Below are 18723 nucleotides of genomic sequence, written 5' to 3' on the forward strand. Positions count from 1 at the left end.
GACCGAGGTGGCTGATTCAGCGGTGGCAAGCCACTAAAGACGAGGACAAAGGATGTCGATGACCGGCGTTGGGGTGATGGCTTATTGGAGATTGCAATAGTTGAGAGTGATGACGGAAAATTTGAAGATTGAGCGATTTATTAATAGATAGAGCAATTTTATTAAGCATGACTACGGATAAGACTAGTTTAAATTAAAAAATGAAGTAAGAATTTCAGTAAATCTTTCCTAAAGCTCATAGTGAAAACTTCAGGCAAGTGAAAACTAGCAAAGCCGAAGAGAAAAACACTTGCCAGACCAAAGTAAGCTGCCTTCTGTATAAGCAAGAGAATTCTCGTGATCTGTTATCCATTAACCAAATCCAGGACAGCTACACGCACATACATTGGGAGAAACATGCTACTTGAAAATGTATATGTACCAAAACTGTACATCACCGATTTCTATCGGGAAGTTTAGACTCAGCTTGCCAAGAATCAAGAATACTCTGCAGCCCAGATCTATAAGTTGGGTGAAGCAGCTCAACACCTAGTTCCTGCTTCAGCCGAGCGTTAGAGACCCGTTTCTTGGCAGGTATGATTCTCACTTGAGAATCGAATCCCGTAGAATTAACATCAATGGGTTCAGTTATCAGATCAGGATATCTCCTCTCTATCAAGCTCCTAGCAAACGCAAAAACTTCAGCTCTAGGGGCAGGGTCATCATCGACCACATTGAATATTTTCCTGGAATAGAATTACTAAACATGAGAAGTGAATCACCTGTGCACAAGATATTTCCGATTTCATTAAGTCACTGCAAACGAATCAGACGTGACTAAAACCCAAAATACTAATAGTACTTGGAAGTTGGAATTAAAGTTTATATTTGATAATGTTCAAACATAACTTGATAACACCAAACAAGCAAATACTGCATCCAGAGGGGATACACACCGTAGCATTCAAAAGTTGTATTTGCTAAAAAATGGAAAATTCCCACCCTGCCTGTTACACTAAGAAACTTCATGATGCATGATATTATTATGTTGGGTAAATAACTAAGCAAGATGTCTACTAGAGCAAAATAGAGATACAGCAAAGTGAAAAGCTTTTGGTTGTGCATTCCCACATTATTGCTATTGCAATGCAGCACAAGAATTAAGATTTGAGTCTGAAAACAATTTTGAAGATATCACAAAGAACTGAAGTAGTAACAAAGGCAATGCGGCACAAGAATTAAGATTTGAGTCAGAAAATAAATTTTGAAGATATCACAAAGAACTGAAGTAGTAACAAAGGCATAAAAAAGGAAACCTTGCACATCTGATGCTCATGCTTGCCAAGATAGCCTGGTAGATGTCAGCCACGTGAATTCGTGCAGTGTACTGCTTAGATTCCCGCAACTTTTGTCGCTGTGACAAAGAGTTGCTCTTAACTAAGGTGTCCAAAGCACTGCAGTAATCAGTGGCCGGTCATTGCAATAGAAAAAAGAAGAATAATAATCAAACTAATTCTGTCGGAAATCAAGTATCAGGGGACTGCAACAGTCTCCAATAAGTGATTTTCCATGTTATCATCTATTCCATTGTTTGGCCTTTTTATCATAAAGTACAGACTTGACATGGTCGAAGTGTTTTTGTTTCATAAAGCTGCACACACTGCGTAGCATGTCAGCTGCTAAATGTTTAATTTCTGGAGTCAAACTAAATTGTTAGAAATTAAAATGCTGAAAATGTAATGAAGTTTTAGCTGATTGAAACCTTCTTCCAGGCCCGTATATTCCTCCTAAACGAAGTATAGAAGCTGACAGATCCGGATCATCTATAAGATTCAACCATCCTTTTTCAGCTGTATGTCTTAATTTGGCAGACTCGCTCTTAGGATTTACTACATGGCTGCATGCACATCAGTTTCAGCTTTCTATTAAAAATGTATTGCATGAACAAGACAAAAGAATCATTTAGTCTCTTACTCCTCATCAACCAATGCACCACCACAATCACCGTATACACCTGAAAAAAGAAAGTGTTACAAAGTAACTCTACCGAGGAAAATCTTTTGGGGTGTGTATTGTGCATAACATGATATGTTCTTCGTCTCAATTTAACATAAAAACTTCAACTTCTGTGCTTGACAAGTTCAAATTCAGTGCATGACAAGAGTAAAGAAATAGATATTGTTATGTCCCTACTGCAATAGCTGCAGTGTGCAAATCACCAAAGGATCTCCGAATGCAGTTATAGGCACTAAACACTCATAAATGCATTTCAATATTATTGCCCATTTGTTGTAGAGTCACTAGCTAACATAATATTAGCAGAAGTAAAATTTACTACAAATGGAATAGAAGTACACAGAAGCAGCAGTCTGCAACATGCCGCAGCTTTTAGCTTTATGCACAACATGTTGACATACTTTGAGTGGTAATTCTCCTGACTCATACTAATTATAGCTATTCTCTTGACTACCCATGATTACACTTGGCAGCTTTGAGAATCCCAAACTACCATACAAGATCATTTATAAATAATGAACAGGTTTAAACAAATATACCATGCAGGTTTAAGGTTTAAATGAATATAGCACACATATTGTGAGCTTACTTGTTGATGAAAGGTAGCATAACCATTGAACATTACCATGGCTCAGTGTTCTCTTGAGGTCTTCATTTAAGTTAAGTAGCTGCGGGTGTATTAGACGCAAATAACCATAAAGTCAAATTCAGATAATATTCAAGCCCGCTCAAACAAAAAAAAAACAATGATTTGACTTACAACTTACAGGATCACCAATTCCAAGGATGGGTGGAATGGAAACGAGCAAGTGAGTTGCGCATTGCAAACTTTGGAGATCTGCCAAACTGGAATTAACATATTCATCAGTAATCACATTAAATTCAAGCAAATGCAGAAAGGCCCTCACAGGAGAATCAGGGTGTGGGGAACACATGCAAACAAGGGATTAGAGACGTGAATGCACAAGCATCATAGTGAAGTTTACAAAATAGTCTGATTCAGATATGATCTGATGGTACCTAAGAAATAATCTCTCATTAATAATCAGGCAATCTGCTCTGTTTAAAGTACAAGCGGATAATCTATGCTGTAAAGAGTTGCGTAGTGCAAGCAATCTGTTACCGAAGGTCGGACCTTACTACAGGACTAAGCAAAACTTACCGACTAGCTACTAGGAAATACATATGGACTTCTTACCGGCTATGTTCATTGCAAGCAAAACATGTCAGTGGGATTTCTTTCGAAAAGGAAAATGTCAATGAGCTGTGTGAGGGGGTTGCAAGTTGGCTATCTGTTGCTCCTTAACAATTTAGGGGATTTCTACTAGATACAATCCATTATTCACCCAGGCTTCCGCCAGATGACCCATCAATTTTCCTGGCTAGCACACACGAAGCACGCTACAGCAAATTTCTCGTGGCCAAGCTTCACAACTTCAGTGCACGAATCCATGCGGGAAAAAAAAAGAACAAGAGCACCAGGAAGAATCCGAATCCATACTTGCTTTCTGTGGCATCGAAGACGGAAGCACACATGCCCAGCGCCTCGAGCTCCCTCTTCTTGGCAGCACTGGTGCACGTCCCGGAGACCTGCCTGCAAATGCATCCAGATTTTAGTCCGCCGCCCGCCACGAGGTGGGAATCGGAAGGGAGAGGGTCCGATCTGCGTCGACGCCGCGCCCCCCGAGTGAGAAGCGGTGAGGCGGCGGAAGGGGAGAACGGGGTGGAGTTTAGAGCGATGGGTGAGACCAACCAGCCCTGAGCGAGGAGGCGCTCCGAGACGTAGCGGCCGACGAAACCGGCGCCGAACACGAACATGTGCCGAGGCTGAGGCGCCGACGCCGCGGCCACCGGCGGCGGCGGCGCCGGCTTAGGGGTAGTGCTTGGAACCATCGGGAACTGGGTTGTCACGCTGGTAATCAGTAGTTTGTGAGAGCATAAACAGTATATTACAGTTGTAGCAAAGGGATTTTTGAGACTTTTAGGCGGAGTTCTGTGGCAAATTTACTGCTCATAAAAGCATTAACCTTAAACCTTATCTGTTCATCTCATATCAACCACTCATGGTGGAGTAAAGAATTAGGATCTCGATTCAATTCTATTGAGCCAATAACCTAAAATTGGATTCTTATCAGCAGGCTCCGCATATTCGCCATCCTAAATATTGGATTCAATTTGCTATTATGTATTTTGTAATTAATTTTCTTTTCTTCTATTATCTCAGGCTATGCAAGAAGACTATTTTGCCCTTTCCGGTTGGAGTAAAACGGCTGAGCCAGTTCGTACCCAACGTCGGAGTCAAATCTGCATGGGTTCAGGATTATACCGAAGAAGATCGCACCCACGTCAATTGATCTTGCTCTCTTAGCGTGAGACATAGAAGACGATGGCCACTTCAAGAACAATAAGCGATGGCGTCGGTGACCTCTGCACATGGTGCAGGTTCTCCAACCAAGGTAAATTGTTTCCATTCTCCTTCCCTTCCCATTTCTCTTCATCTCTGTTATGAATCTCTTCTCTAGGTGGTTGTAATCCCTGATCCCATTTCCTTTGCTCCTGCCCTAATCCTGTGACCCACCCGCGCTTTAACTTCGTTAGCTTCCCCATGGTTCTCCACTTTGTCCCATCCGAGGAATGGGATGGCCTTGAGGCGCATGGATCGAGTCACCGGTTGCCTTCGCCTTGCGTCTGCTTGCTTGCTAGTCGCTTCTTGCATCCCGCGGTCCTATCATGAATTAATCCTCATACCTGCTGCCATGTATAGACTATGGAGACAGAGTACAGGGATTGAAGAAGCTAATGACTTTGACATGCGAAAGGGACGCTCTATGTGATAGGCCCCGTAGATACCAGAACCAATAGGAAATAACTAGATAAATTTGTGTTTCTAATCATTTGCAATTAGAGATGTATAACAGATCCAATTGTATTTCCAAATTAATTTTGATGTGCATTTGCACGAGCTATTCTTTCTTATTACAAATTTTGTAGTATAGAGTAGAATTTCTTCTAAGAATGAAAGATGTAAAAAAAAAATCATATTACAAAGTTTCTAGTTTTTTTTTTTTTTTTTTTGACAGGGCCTCGCTTCTCATGGGACGACCCTTGGAGTAGCGCTTGAGGTTACGCGAAGGGGGCCCCATGAACCCCAAGCCGAAGGATGTCTCTGCGTAGTAATTTTCTTTCTCCCTTTATAGCATCTGATTCTTGACCTTGTACATAGGATCCTCACTCCAATTATTTGTTATTTTTCCCAAACCTTCTTGTAGGCTTGATCCGGATCATGTGTTTAGTATATCTAGCCAATCCAGTGTGACAATGATGGTTAGGTCATAGGTCTGTGCATGCACCGATTTTGCTTGGCCTGGGTCAAGTTCACAAGTAGCAAGATCAATGAAGCATCAGTTGCAGCATCTGAACAACCAATAGTTCACAAGGTGATTGATTGGAACAATCTGCAGATCCAGAAAACTCATGATGAAGAATTGTACTTGTGGGTAAGGATGAAATGTATGTGCTTCTGGAGTCATACGTAGGCCAGCTACAATGCCCACTCAATGGCAAAAAAAAAAAAAAAAAAAAGAAGACGAGCCTAGTTAATGTATTCCATACATGTTCTGTTTTCATGTCATTTCCATGTCTTAATATTTTTCCTATATTGTAGAAAGAGGAAGCCCTAGAAAGAACAAAACACAAGCATGGCCATCTGAACCCTCAACACCACAAAGGTCTATCATGACTAGGTAGACAATACTGCAAGACAGTCTAGGACTGGTTACAAGAAGGTAATCAAATTGGCACTTGTGCTCCGCATGTAAGCAACCTTTACACTAGTTTAATCTGATACTTTTTTTTTTCAAATGTAGCGTCTCCCAATGCTACTGGGAGAATGTATTTTGTTGGGGATAATTTCTGATAATGAATTCGAGTTATACCGGTCGATGGGTGTATCGATCAACGTTTCTTGGGATTGGATCTAGTAGACTCAAGAATATGATGATTTTATCTATGTTCGAGCATCCTATAGGATAATAGTCCTACGTCTTGTATATTTTCTTACGAATTGGATAAATTTTGTTACATAATATATTTTACAAGTTGCGTCCTCCCCTTTTATATACCAGGGGAAAATATGTTTATATAAACGAACCATGCCAAACTCTGACTGACCTATACCTGATGAAATCAACTACACCTAGCCCATCATGACGACAGATAGGCACGCTCGTCCTGCTCTTGACGTCTTACACGCCTTGTCCATCCAATGAACCCTGTCACACTCTCTTGCGAGGCCATCCCAGATCATTAAATATTACGGGACGGGTCACTACACACCACACTTGCGCATGACCCTGCTCGCCGAAAGGGAGTGCGTGGAGAAGAAAAACACTCGGATGGATGACATTAAATGTGATTCGACTGGTTAGGTGAGTATTTGCCATGCGATCAACAGAGGCTAGACGTAAGGTTTTACTCTGCGATCAGGGGACGGATCACTGCGGGAGCCCTGTCCTGGTCATAAGGTGATGCCATAGTCTTGAGGATACCTATCTGCCGGCTAACACTTGCAACGTAGGGCCCGTCTATCTGCCGGCTAACACTTGCAACGTAGGGCCCGTCTGGTGGGACACTCCTTACCTATTACATTGACACACTTTTGATCAATGCACTTCACCATCTGTCAAGAAGATAGCTCCTGTCAAGAATATAACTCCAATGAAGAAGAAGAGGAACCGAGATGTCTGCTGCAAGTGCTCTCTTTTGTGTCAAATGAGCTATCTTTTGTTTCAAATGGGACGCGAATTCTGTAATGCCATTTAGCTTGAATCATCCGAGATGTTAACTCTAATGTTTTAGCACATGCATATTACCGCTGATTTGTTGGTTTGCATATCTACAGTTCACTTATGTATATGACGATGTACAAGAGATCTTAAAACTGGATAACACATAGTGCATAACTTTTTGGGGGTAATTCATCAAAGACCTTGCAGTCAAGCCCATGAGAGGTGGGGGAAAACTGAACTTTTGCACACATATATGCTGCTGAAATCAGCCACTTTGATTTACACATATATCATTGCTAAAAACACAGTACAAATGCTGCTAAGAATCAGCACAAATATTGTTCAAAAATACATCATTTCATTTTCATCACAAATGCATGTACACTCCATTAGACATAACGACCATTGCTTGTGCTCGAACAAGCATTGGAAAGCAGCGTCCATGACGGGTTGGCCACGGAAAAATCAGCAGGCTGGCCGCACCCAAGCCCCTGGGTCGCAACAACAGACATCGAGCTAGGACATGGCCGGGAAGTAGTGCACGAGGATGGCTAGGATGAAGGCGTTCTGTTGCTCGCAACCTCCTCGGGGGTGTTGCACCTGGTTTGCGGCCGCGGACGACGCCGCACCATCGAACGTCACTGCGGAGATGAGCGGGCGAAGCGCAGCGGAGAAGACCATGGGAGGCAGCGGAGAGTACCGGAGCGGCCCGAAGCTTGGGGTAACCGCAGCGGTCGCGACTGGACTTGGGAGCAGAGAGGATGAATTGGCTCGGCTACCCAGTATCGTTGGTCCTAGGATTTTTTTAATAATATTATTTTATTATAAAATTGTAAAAATAATAATTAAATTCAAAAAATTACAAAAATAAATACATGTCGGCACGTGGAATATCAACAAAGGACGCAGAATGCCGATAGATTGTGGATCCAACTAAAAGAGTGTGTCACGTAGGATGTTCGTGCAACGTATAGATCTGTCGGTATTCCACGTGCCGATAGCCCTTTATATAATCCACAGTCGCCGGTTCCTCTCCCACGTGTGATCGTACATATTGTGGCCAGAAACGAACAGGCAACAACGATGAGCGAGAGGTGACCAACGAGCGTGCGGCGCGGGCGGAGGCGTCTCCGGCGGGTAGCTGTGGCCATCGCGCCACTTTAGGCGATAAGCAGCGGGAAGCAGCGGTGGCCGGTACGAGTTTTTTCTTTTCTTTTTTTAAATAGTTAGAATTAGTTAGAAATTTAAGCGTATTTAAAAAGTAGATGTAGTTAGAAAAATTAGGAATACTTTAAAAAATTAGGAGTAGTTAGAATAGAGTAGGAAAATTATTATACAATAGTTAGAATAGAGTAGGAAAAATCTAGAATAGAGTAGAAAAATTAGAATAGAGTAGAAAAATTAGAAAAGTAAGGATAGGAAATTTAGAGTAGAGTAGATCTAGTTTGGAAATTTGCAATAGTTAGAAAAATTAGTATATAGTTAGGTAGAAAATTTAGTATAGTTTGAAAATTTAGGTTAGTATAGTTAGAGGTAGTTCGACAATGTAGAGTATTTAGAAATGTTTGAATATTTAGATAATTTAATGTTAAAAATATTTAGAAAAGTAGTAGAAAATAGTTAGAGAAATGTCTAGTAGAGTAGATAATTTAGGAGAATAAAGATATGAAATGTAATGTAGAGTAGGTATGATTCGGAAATTAGCTATATATAGAAAATATAGTATAGTTAATTAGGAAATGTAGAATAGTTGGAGAAATTCAAATATTTAGGTAATGTAGAGTAGTTGGAGAAGTTCAAATATTTAGTAATGTAGAGTTAAAAATATGTTACTTAATATAATTTAAAATTTTGATATTATTAGAAGTACATATTTTTTGTCGATGTAGGAATTATATATTTGAATTGTTGTAGATTTTTATAGTATTGTATTTAGAATGGAAGGAGGAAAATATGATTCATTTAGAATTTATAATAAAAAAATTAGATACATGTAGAATAGATAATTTAGCATAGAGCATACGTAGTTTGTAATTTTTCAATCTTTAGTAGTTTGGAGTCGAATTGTTATGAATGGAGTAATTGTTTTTGGCAGCAATACATTTAGAATGATATACTGTCAATAGAAAGAATATATTAGTGATGATATTTAATTGTTATGTAGAATACAAGTGATGAGGTTGAATAGAATTTGTTATCGTAACTGTTGTTTGTTGATTATAATTATTTAACCTAACGGAGTATTGTATGGTTGTTGAATCCGGAATATCGACTGTAGTTGGGTTTAGGGTTTTTATGGCCTTGGATATGTCATTCATTGTGACAGTGGGGTGAACCTGAGTAACTTTCAGTATGTGGACACAGAATTGCATAGTCCGGGAGAGATTCGATGGTCCCAAGTGTTAGGTTGGCTGTATAATCTGCTGCAACTTAGTTTGACACATCAGCGTTTGACGATGAAGGTTCTAATTCCTAGACGTTGAGAAACCAGCTGGCAGTGGAAGCTCTTCGAGGTTACATGTTCGAAGCAATGGCAGCAATTTGTGTCATTAGGGTTGAGATGGGGTTTTCTCATTGTATCCTTGTAGAAGCGAGCAATGTTGGGTCCATAGAAGCTGGACCTAGCACCCTAGAAGTTGTCGGTGAAAATGTTCTCCATGAGAGGGTGCTGGAGAGTGTGGTTCCGGAGGTACCCCTACAGACTAGTGCACCGGTTGAAATACAGACTGCAAGAGAGGAACGTAACGATGGGGAAGAAAATCATGTCATGACGTGTGCTAATCAGGAAGAGCAGGACGAAGCATTAATGGACCAGATGGAGGCAGATAATGACGAGTTCCGCACATTTGTGGACTCGGGTGCAGGAATCCTAGAAGAATGGTCGAATTTTGCTTTGAAAAAGTTAACGGTGAACGATGGACACGAGTCGTCATGAGAGTATGATTGTATCGTGGTTACCAAAGGCCAGATATTTCATGATAAGGTCTATCTACTGTATGCAGTGAAGAGATGGTGTTTCTTGGAGGCGAGGAAGTTCAAGGTGGTAATATCTAATTCTCGGGCATACGACGTCAAAGTTTAGTTGAAGGTTGCACTTGGTGAGTTCATGGATTGTTGCCGAGGTGCAGCACAGTATGGTTAGCGTCTATTGTTGAGCCGCATATTTGCAACTTGAGCCGACCTCTGTGCATGCACAAGAATATGAGCGCTGATTTTGTTGCAAATATGATGTACCCAGAGATAGTGAAGAAGACTAGTATGTCTCTTTTTGGAGTTATACATGCTATCAACACCAGATTTGGGTACGAGATTTCATATGACATGGCATGGAGAGTGAAACAGAAGGTGTTAGAGAAGAGGTTTGGTACTTATAATGACTCATACCACAACTTGCCTTCACTGCTAGAGGTTATTCAGGGCAGGATCCCAGACACCTGTATTGCTATCGATGATTTTGTCAATCAGGATGAAGATCGAGTCCTTCAGCAGGCGTTCTGGTCGTTCGGTTGTATGTCAATCAGGCTTTAGACATGAAGTGACCACACGACTCAGCTTTAACTATTAAATGACAATACCTCTGTCCTGACTTAGGCTTTAGACATGAAGTGACAATACAACAGAGCTTTACTCATAAATTAAATGATAACACCTATGTCCTGACTCATGCTTTAGAAACGAAGTGACCGCACGCCAAACCTTAAGTGGTCATAAGTTAAATGATATTACATCTATCCTGACTCAAGCTTTCACACACGTAGACATGAAGTGACCATAGCACAGAGCTTTATGCATGAAATGACCACACATCTGTCATGAATCATGCTTTAATTCCATACCAGCCAGGGGTCTCAAGGTCTCGCCCAATGAACGTGTGACGTTAACCTATTGCTACTATTTTTTTGAAACAGCGGTGCAATTTTGCAAATACACACACACGATGAGTCTATTCTGCGCCTAGATGCATTTGCAATCACCTTTATGCCATCCCAAGTTACAACTAAGAAAATATTCAGCTACGATGACACGTGTAGTTGAGTTACGATCACATAACAAAAAAAATATATAATTTCAACTAGATTAGGTACCAAGTTACAACCATATATATTTGTAGCATCTGACCTATCTTATGGATCGCAACTATATTGCTTTTAGGATCGTAACTGGGGATGTGAGTAGAGGTGAATAAGTTACGATCACATGACAAAACGTACATAATTACGATTAGAGAAGGTACTGAGTTATGATTATATATATTTATAGTAACTGATATATCTTGTAAATCACAACTATACTGCTTTTGGGATCATAACTGGGGGTATGTGTAGAGATGAACTGCATTACGCCTAGGCACATAATAGATATACAGTATATGTATAATTCCCAAATCCACTCACCCCGTTGCACCTATTCCTGCAAATATTTTTACCAAGGGTATATTTTTTTGTTAATATTTAGTTAGAAAATATAAAAATAGTAAGAGTGCCACAGTGGTACGGCCAGCGCCACCTGGCCCTTGCCGCCCTCTCATGGGGCGGTTAGATCTTACCGCCCCCTGAGAGGATGGTTAGGGCCCACCCCCGATGTACCTCCTTCTCAGACGAAGGTTAGCCCCTTACTGCCCTCTGAGGGGCGGTTAGGATTTTTCCTACATAACTTTTTCTATACGGCAATTAAAAAAATATTGCACATTCATTTGGCAAAAAAATTTAGGGACTAACCGCCTTCTCAGATTTTTTAAATTGTCATATACACTTCACGGAGTGGTTCATTTTATACTTAGTTATGGTTGGATGTAAAATTCTGTGAGTTATTTTTTTAGTGAAGTAACGTTGGGAAGATACAAAATATAATTTATCGGACAATAGTAGTTGTGAAGCACAATTATCGTATTACCCAGCACAGAGATTACATATGCTACTAGACATTACATAGGACATGGGATTTTTCGTCGCTACGCGAATAGACCCTAACCATAAAGATATGATGACAATAAATGTTGACATACGCCTACAGACTAACCTAATAGCATGCCACTACTAAACCAAACATGCCTTAGAGAATAAAAATAGTCGAGTTACAATAGATGCTCTCTACTGAGTACACCTAAGATATTTGACTTTCGCAGGGCATCAGGGCCCTCCATCTTAGCGCGACAGACCCTCTCCCGCTTCCTTTCTCTCTCTGCTTCATGTGCTTCAGCCACGACGTGCTCCTTTACCGCCTTACTTATTCACTCCTCCTCTTGACGTTTTAGCCATAGTTCCTCCTATTTTTGCTCATGCTCTTAGTGTTCGTAAGCTTCCCTCCTCCACGACATCTCCATGTCAACACCACTTTCGGTGCTCATTTTGCTCCATGTCCAGCCATTCCATGAAGTCATGGATATGTGGAGAATAGACAAATAAAATAAGAGAGAGATTAGTAAGACAGTGCATGAAATCGTATGAAAAGTGTCACATGAGTGATCTATGTCGCTATACCGGTTGGTACTCATACGATCCATGTCAAGGTGGGTCATGCTGGTAGTTGACACACATGAAGAAGAGTCTAACATAGGTATAGGAGATGTCTTAGGACTCGCGAATCCTACAAGGGTCGCCACATAAGCACATCCGCCGTTTGACCCCCTGGGGATGAAAATCTTCCAATGTTTCTTGGGTGGACTTGGTGGAGCTAAGAAAGATATTGCGATTGAGAGAGCTGAGGAATGAGTGGTCTATCCACGATTCAGGGTAAGGTTATTTATGGTGGTTGGAGGCTGGTGCATGGACTTAGACTCAATGCATGGGCATGGCTGGGAGCTGGAGCAATGGAGTATTGTTCATAAGGACAAATGAGTAGGGATTCCCTACGAATGCTGAAAAAGTTATAGCATTGATGCTTGACAGAGATACCCTGTGGAAGCTATTGCTTTGTGTGGTCATTTTATTCTATAAAAGTTTAGCAATGAGTTATTGTTGCCTCTGCATGGAAGGCATGGAATCCTATAAAAGCATTGGGTTTAGAAAAAAATGTACCGATAGAATGATAAATCCCGGTCGTTTCATTGATAAAGTAAAGTACATCGCATATAAGGGTCATCTTAAACATTCATTACCTGTCTATGGTTACAATACATAAAGAAATATACACTGACTCGTACCCTATTCGTACACAATCTACAGCAAGTTATCATGGCATGTGGTACTCTATCACTAAATGAAGCATGCCTTATGGAAAGACAGATTGCCATATCCAAGAAAATATTTATTGGGTGGGTGGAAAAGATAGAGGTTTCTCATCCAGACATTGAAGTTATAAAAGCCAGCATAAAATCCTACTGATGTCTTCCCCACTGCTGACAGGTGTTCTCACCATCATGGTCTCGTTACCGTTGCCGCTGGTTCACCCTCACGTGGCCCCAAGAGTAGGTCAGGTTGTTTGGTGGAACAATATGCCTGGTAGGCTATGTAGCGATCGCGGGTGTCGAGGCCTCCACCTTGGCCTCTTGCATCGGTAGTGGAGCACCAAAGAAGTCTCTGATGATGTCGTACGATGGGTCTGACCTAGGCTCGTCATCCTGACTCGGGTACGATGACTGTGATGTTGCCACCAGCATCCATACATAATCACTCAAGGGGCTGGGAATGGATGATTTTGTTAGATACGGTAAATGTGAAAATGAATGTATTAGTAAAAACACAATGTTGTACATGTATGGTACGCAGGGGCAGCTATAAACGACCAGGGTGTGAACGATGGAGGTGCAGATGTAGACGTCCTGACTTCATTACCGTACTAACCTACGGACGGATAATTATATTAGATCTATTATTGAATAAATTGAATGTGGTAGTATATTGGTGCCCCTTGTTAGTACTAATCTTGACTTACATATATTTTAAAGTCTTGTATATATGTTAGATGTGTTAGTCGCATTAGTTGTTGGACGTTTTGCATGAGCGTGTCTGGAAATGTGATGAGTTCATGTTGAGGCCGGGAAGTAGTGTGTATATGTCATGCACGAGGAGAAGTGCATCTATGCATGTGTGTTGCATGTAGGAGTTAGCTTAGTTTGCTGCATGCATGCATGTTAGTTAGGCACGTCTCTGAGGCGTGGCTGGTGGTCAGGTTAGTGGCCGCTTCATGCATGAGTTAGTGGCTCATGTAAGTGGAGTTTGTGCGTGCATGCGCATGAGACCATTCCTGTACGTGCATGTGATCAAGGCTATATAAGCCATGTACTCGTTTGTTTAATTAACCGAGTGAATACAGAAAACAAAAAAAGGGGCGTGAGTCACCGCATATCTGTGCTCTCGTATGAGTGTGTCTACAACAGAGCTTGTGTTCGCGTGAGTTTCTTCCAAGGTGATCGCGTGAGTTCGCTGCTGCGCGAGTTTGATCCTTGGTCGATTCCCAACACCCCTTACCTGAGAGGCATGTGAATAATGAAGGTGTCAATGCTGGCTAAGGTTGAGGTGTCTGCGCCATTAAGCGTGTAGGTGCACCTAACATATTTGTTAAAATAAATCATTGGTAAGAAAAGAATATCTCTAAATGACGTACGTATAAATAATGCGTACCTATTATTACCGGCCCTAGAGGTCATGGTCCAGGTCTAGGTAGCGATGTGGATGCCGGCCCTAGTGGAGGATGTTACACATCAGACATTCTAGACGACTCTGCGTTGACCCCATTGGACCTGGAAGGGGCATCGATGACGTCTGAGGTGGATCGACATAAGGTAAGCTTCAGGGCCTGCACGGTCTTATCGAAAACCCACTTGCTGTCTCACTAAATTGCATCCCTTGCTTGAGGAGTCCCATGGCTCTAGCCGTGTCCCTATGGACAACATGTATGATATCGTATTGTTGAAAAAAAAATGAAACGGGGTTTTCAGTATATAGCGGTTCATGTGGGATTATATGTTAACAAAAAATGATAATTTATTTAAATATACCGCTAAAGCAGCATCCTCGCCTCAATGGCCCGAATAGGCCTCCTTAGGCGAAGCGACATGCATCCGGATAGTATCTGGGTGTATGTGACCCATGTACATGTACACTAGACTAACCACCTCAGGTACTCCTCGTAGGCTGGTTGACGAAAGGACGAGGCTCCTCGATGACATCCTCAAAGGCATGGGCCCACGCCGAGATATATGGCACTAAGCGATCTGCCCAGAGGTTGCCACATGGTTGACCCTTATGTGAATACCTATAGGTCAACCACATTTGATAGACCATAAATGATACGAATGATATGGATTATATATTTAAGTTTACTTACCTATGAACGTGGGGTTGAACGATGTGAAAGTTGATGAGGGGGAACACCTGGAAGCGTATGAACTGCCTCATCACATGGTGGGGTGAATACTCCTCGATGTAGATGTCAAAGACGAGCGACTTCTTCATAAGCTAGTAGTCCTCGTCATGGCTGCACAAAGGAGAAAGACCAAAAGGCGCATGACCATGTATCTGCGAGTGGCTACAGAGGGTCCAAACCATGTCTCTAGACTCAGACGGTCGAACTACACCCAAAAAGCTTGTATGCACTATGGGCCTACTCGTGCACCCAGTGTGACTGTGGAGAAAAATAGTATTAAGATCGGCAAAAAATAGTAGACAAGTAAAGCAGAGTTATGTTTCCTATGTACCCGATGGTGACACCATATTGAGCCCATGGTGGGTCTGTCCTCCTCGGGTTCCCTGTACCATTCATCAGGGTATAGGGACAAGTCCACAATGGGTCGACCGAAGGAAAACCTCTCGTACGACCATAATTGCAGCATGAGTGGGCACCCATCAAATGTGGCTAGTGGTTCCTTCTTCGTGCATGCATCGTACAAGGCCCGATACATCACTGCTAGGATAGTGGAGACCAACTAAACTAGGGGACATCATCGGGCTTCGCATCTGCAATTCACCTTGTGTACGGAAGAAGGGTCCTCAACACCATGTGGCCTTGGCCGCTGGTGAACATAACCTAGCTGAACAACCAAAGTAGGTAGGCCTCCAAGTGCCTCGTGATTGAGTACGGACCGGTGTCCGGGTGGATGTATGCAGTCTTGAAGTAATATAAATCATGATGAGTAAAATGTCTTGGAAAGCATGCAATAAACATGAAGGTAAATTGCAATTTACCTGGAACTGGAGAATCCACTTCTTCGTGGGTCCAAGCAAATCTGACAGGAACTCAGGCACGTAGGGGGGGGGGGCGCATCGTCCTTCTACTGAACAGCACCGAACTGCATGAGCATGACGTTGATCTACTTTGCATCCACTTCAATGACTCCAACAGTGGCTCCGACGCAAGGTAAGCCTAATAGGTAGGATATGTCCTACAACATCGGAGCCATCTCGCCACAGGGGAGGTGGAAAGTGTGGGTCTCAGGTCTCCAATGGTCGACCAGTGCAATGATCGGTGAAAATAGAATCGCTTCGCAGATGCCTCAGGGTTCTTTATTGCCCGGGCCTCTACCAAATGACATAGCGGTAGGAGTCCAGTTGTGGCCAATCTATATCATTTGGAATATTAAGTGAATTTAGAACATGTAACAAATAAATAATTAGGATTATACGCAGGTAACTCTCGACATACCGGTGCTTCCAACGATCGTCAATCGTAAGTAGCTCCCTGGGGCCACAAGGTCGTAAAACTCTTAACTTGGTCTGGTGAATGACAGACGAGAAGCTACAGTGCTTCTTATCCACTCCAAGGTCAAGAAGCTCGGGGGTCAATGGGTGCGCTATATCTGCATTCAAAAACAAAATTAATCAATTTGCACTATACATATACACACAATTACATGAACATCAAATAACATACAACTATACACTATTACATAAACAAATTACATACACACACAGTTACATGAACAGTGTATGCCAAACAGGTACACATAGTTACATGAATATATTGCAACATATAGGAACGTCAAATCAAATACAAATGTAAGGTTCAACTACCCCGAACATAGGTTAGGCAAAAACCTCCCAGATACAATAAACACATTCACACTTAACGGCCGTTGAGACCCCATCTACATACCAGGTGCATTTTTCGGACATTTCTTGTACGTGTGACCAATTTCATCACACTTGCTGCATTGCTGCACCCTTGGACCCACCTCAGATTCATCCATATCATTCTGAATTTGCCGAGTTTGTCAACGTCCTGGTGTGTACTTCATCTTCTCAAAGCCAGGCCCATACATTCGCGAGGGACCTGGCTCACTTATAAATGCAACAATAATATCATAGCCAAAAAGCTCATGGTTCTATGTGTTCAGTATCTGATCCTTCATAAAGTAGCGGGAAACATATTGTTGGGGTAGCATATTGGACTCCCCACATGCAACTATGGCGTGTATGTACGGCCTGTATAGAAATTATGGCTTAAGGCACAAACAATTGCATGTTCCATTCCTAAGCATGCACCCTTGCATATGGTGCTCATGTTTGTCACCCCTGCGGCCCTTATCCCGATATAAGATAGTGAACCTATGCTCCGCAGTTTTTTCCTAATTTGCGCGGTGCATATGTGCCTTCTTTGTGGTCTCTTCTATGTAGTGCCATAGCATCGATCCATACAAACATACGGTTATCGGTCATTGCCTTCAAAGCAGTTGTATAGCGATCAATAAAATATCTACAAGTTTCATGCATAATACCTTCAACAATTCCAATAAGGAGGAACCTCATCGCCCACATAACCCAATTATATACCTCAGCAGATTAGTTATCATTATCTCATACCTTGCCCCTCTAGTGTCGTACATCAAGGCCCACTTCTCTCTTGGCTCATTTCGTATCCACTGTGAGAAGTTCCTAACAGATGATCATAACCTCCTTACTATCTAGGAAGTATCTGTTGGGATAGGTCCAAGAGCAACCGGCTCATCTTGAATGTTTGCTACCTCAACTGACTACTTTATGGTTAGTTCATCTAGCCTTGTCCATAGTGCGTTGAACTTTCTGTGCTAGTTTTGGATATACAATATATTGAAAAGATTCCTCAACTACTTGTTTTTGAATTGTTTGTAAAAGTTTGGACCCATATGCCTCATGGACCATATGGCTAACAGTTCACTTAGACGGTACACCGAGGGTGGACTCTAACCGCTCTATAAGAGAGTGGTAAGGGTCAGATGACGTTAGCCATGTCACGTGACACTCTTATCATTCTCTGAAATGTTTGTAGCTCTTTCAGAGAGGGTAGATGTTTATTCCTATAAATATTTTTAACTGTAGTATTTTTTAATATTTATGTTAAAAATATAAAAATAAAAAAGTCTACAGTTGCTGCTGGGGTTTCTGTTTGTTGGGCTGAACATGCCGCCTTTGAGTCTCCGTTCGGCCCAATGCAAACACGACGTGGCCCAAAGCTAGAAAGAGAGCTCGGCAAGCATTCCTAATCCTAGGACAGCGGCTCCAGGCACCTCATCCTCGCATAACCTGACTGCAGGAACAATCTCCCTCTCTCTAAAAAAAAAGAGAATCAAGCTTTAGAGGCTTAGGTGGTTAGTAGAGTTAGTTGTGTCTTGTAATCATCAGCAATTTAATTATAGGTTTACTTATTGTATGTCTAATTAAAATGATTTTTTTTAATATTAAACAACGTAACCATTGACAGCGAGCCTTATGTAGTGCAAACTTCATATCTTTAATTTTCAATAGATATTATGTGAGTATATACGTGTCTGCGTATTGTACTGAGATTTAATAAAAGAAAAGAAAAAGGTTTTACAAACAACCGAATAAAACACCAGAGGAAGGCATCGGCAATGTTAGTGGCACACGACATTACGACGTAGTTTAGCCCCCATCTCTAAAAATACTAAGAAGATCAAACTGAAGGGAAGCATGCAATAGTAGAGTTGGTTAGGTTTGCTTATTGCATGTCTAATTAAGATGAATTTTTTAATATTAAACGAGGTAATTATTGACAGCGAGCCCTA

At 41.6% G+C, this 18723-nt stretch overlaps 1 protein-coding gene across 3 annotated transcripts; it reads right to left on the reverse strand.

The window, feature by feature from the left end:
• Positions 1-297: 297 nt before the first annotated feature.
• Positions 298-4130, reverse strand: LOC133893577 (uncharacterized). 3 transcript variants are annotated; one of them, XM_062334642.1, is made up of 8 exons: positions 3749-4125; positions 3497-3589; positions 2763-2841; positions 2621-2663; positions 1954-1993; positions 1742-1876; positions 1296-1433; positions 298-725 (listed from the first exon to the last, which is right to left on the reverse strand). In XM_062334642.1, exons 1-8 carry the CDS (start codon positions 3886-3888, stop codon positions 434-436), a joined length of 960 nt encoding a protein of 319 aa, XP_062190626.1. In that variant the 5' UTR covers positions 3889-4125; the 3' UTR covers positions 298-433. The 3 variants fall into 3 exon arrangements, with proteins under 3 accessions (XP_062190626.1, XP_062190620.1, XP_062190635.1); XM_062334636.1 differs by having other exon boundaries at positions 2585-2663; positions 3749-4123; XM_062334651.1 differs by lacking the exon at positions 1742-1876 and having other exon boundaries at positions 2585-2663; positions 3749-4130.
• Between the last annotated feature and the right edge of the window lie 14593 nt (positions 4131-18723).

Source organism: Phragmites australis, chromosome 2, assembly GCF_958298935.1.
Source record: "Phragmites australis chromosome 2, lpPhrAust1.1, whole genome shotgun sequence".
Classification (NCBI taxonomy): Eukaryota; Viridiplantae; Streptophyta; class Magnoliopsida; order Poales; family Poaceae; genus Phragmites; species Phragmites australis.

Bases quoted from the DNA above. Each gene is read 5' to 3' on its own strand.
- LOC133893577 (XM_062334636.1), bottom strand. From the start codon at position 3,888: ATGGTTCCAAGCACTACCCCTAAGCCGGCGCCGCCGCCGCCGGTGGCC. The intron at 2,664-2,762 runs GTAAGTTGTAAG...ATACACCCGCAG, and splicing joins TCCTTGGAATTGGTGATCCT to CTACTTAACTTAAATGAAGA. The intron at 726-1,295 runs GTTTCCTTTTTT...ATTCTATTCCAG, and splicing joins ATGAGCATCAGATGTGCAAG to GAAAATATTCAATGTGGTCG.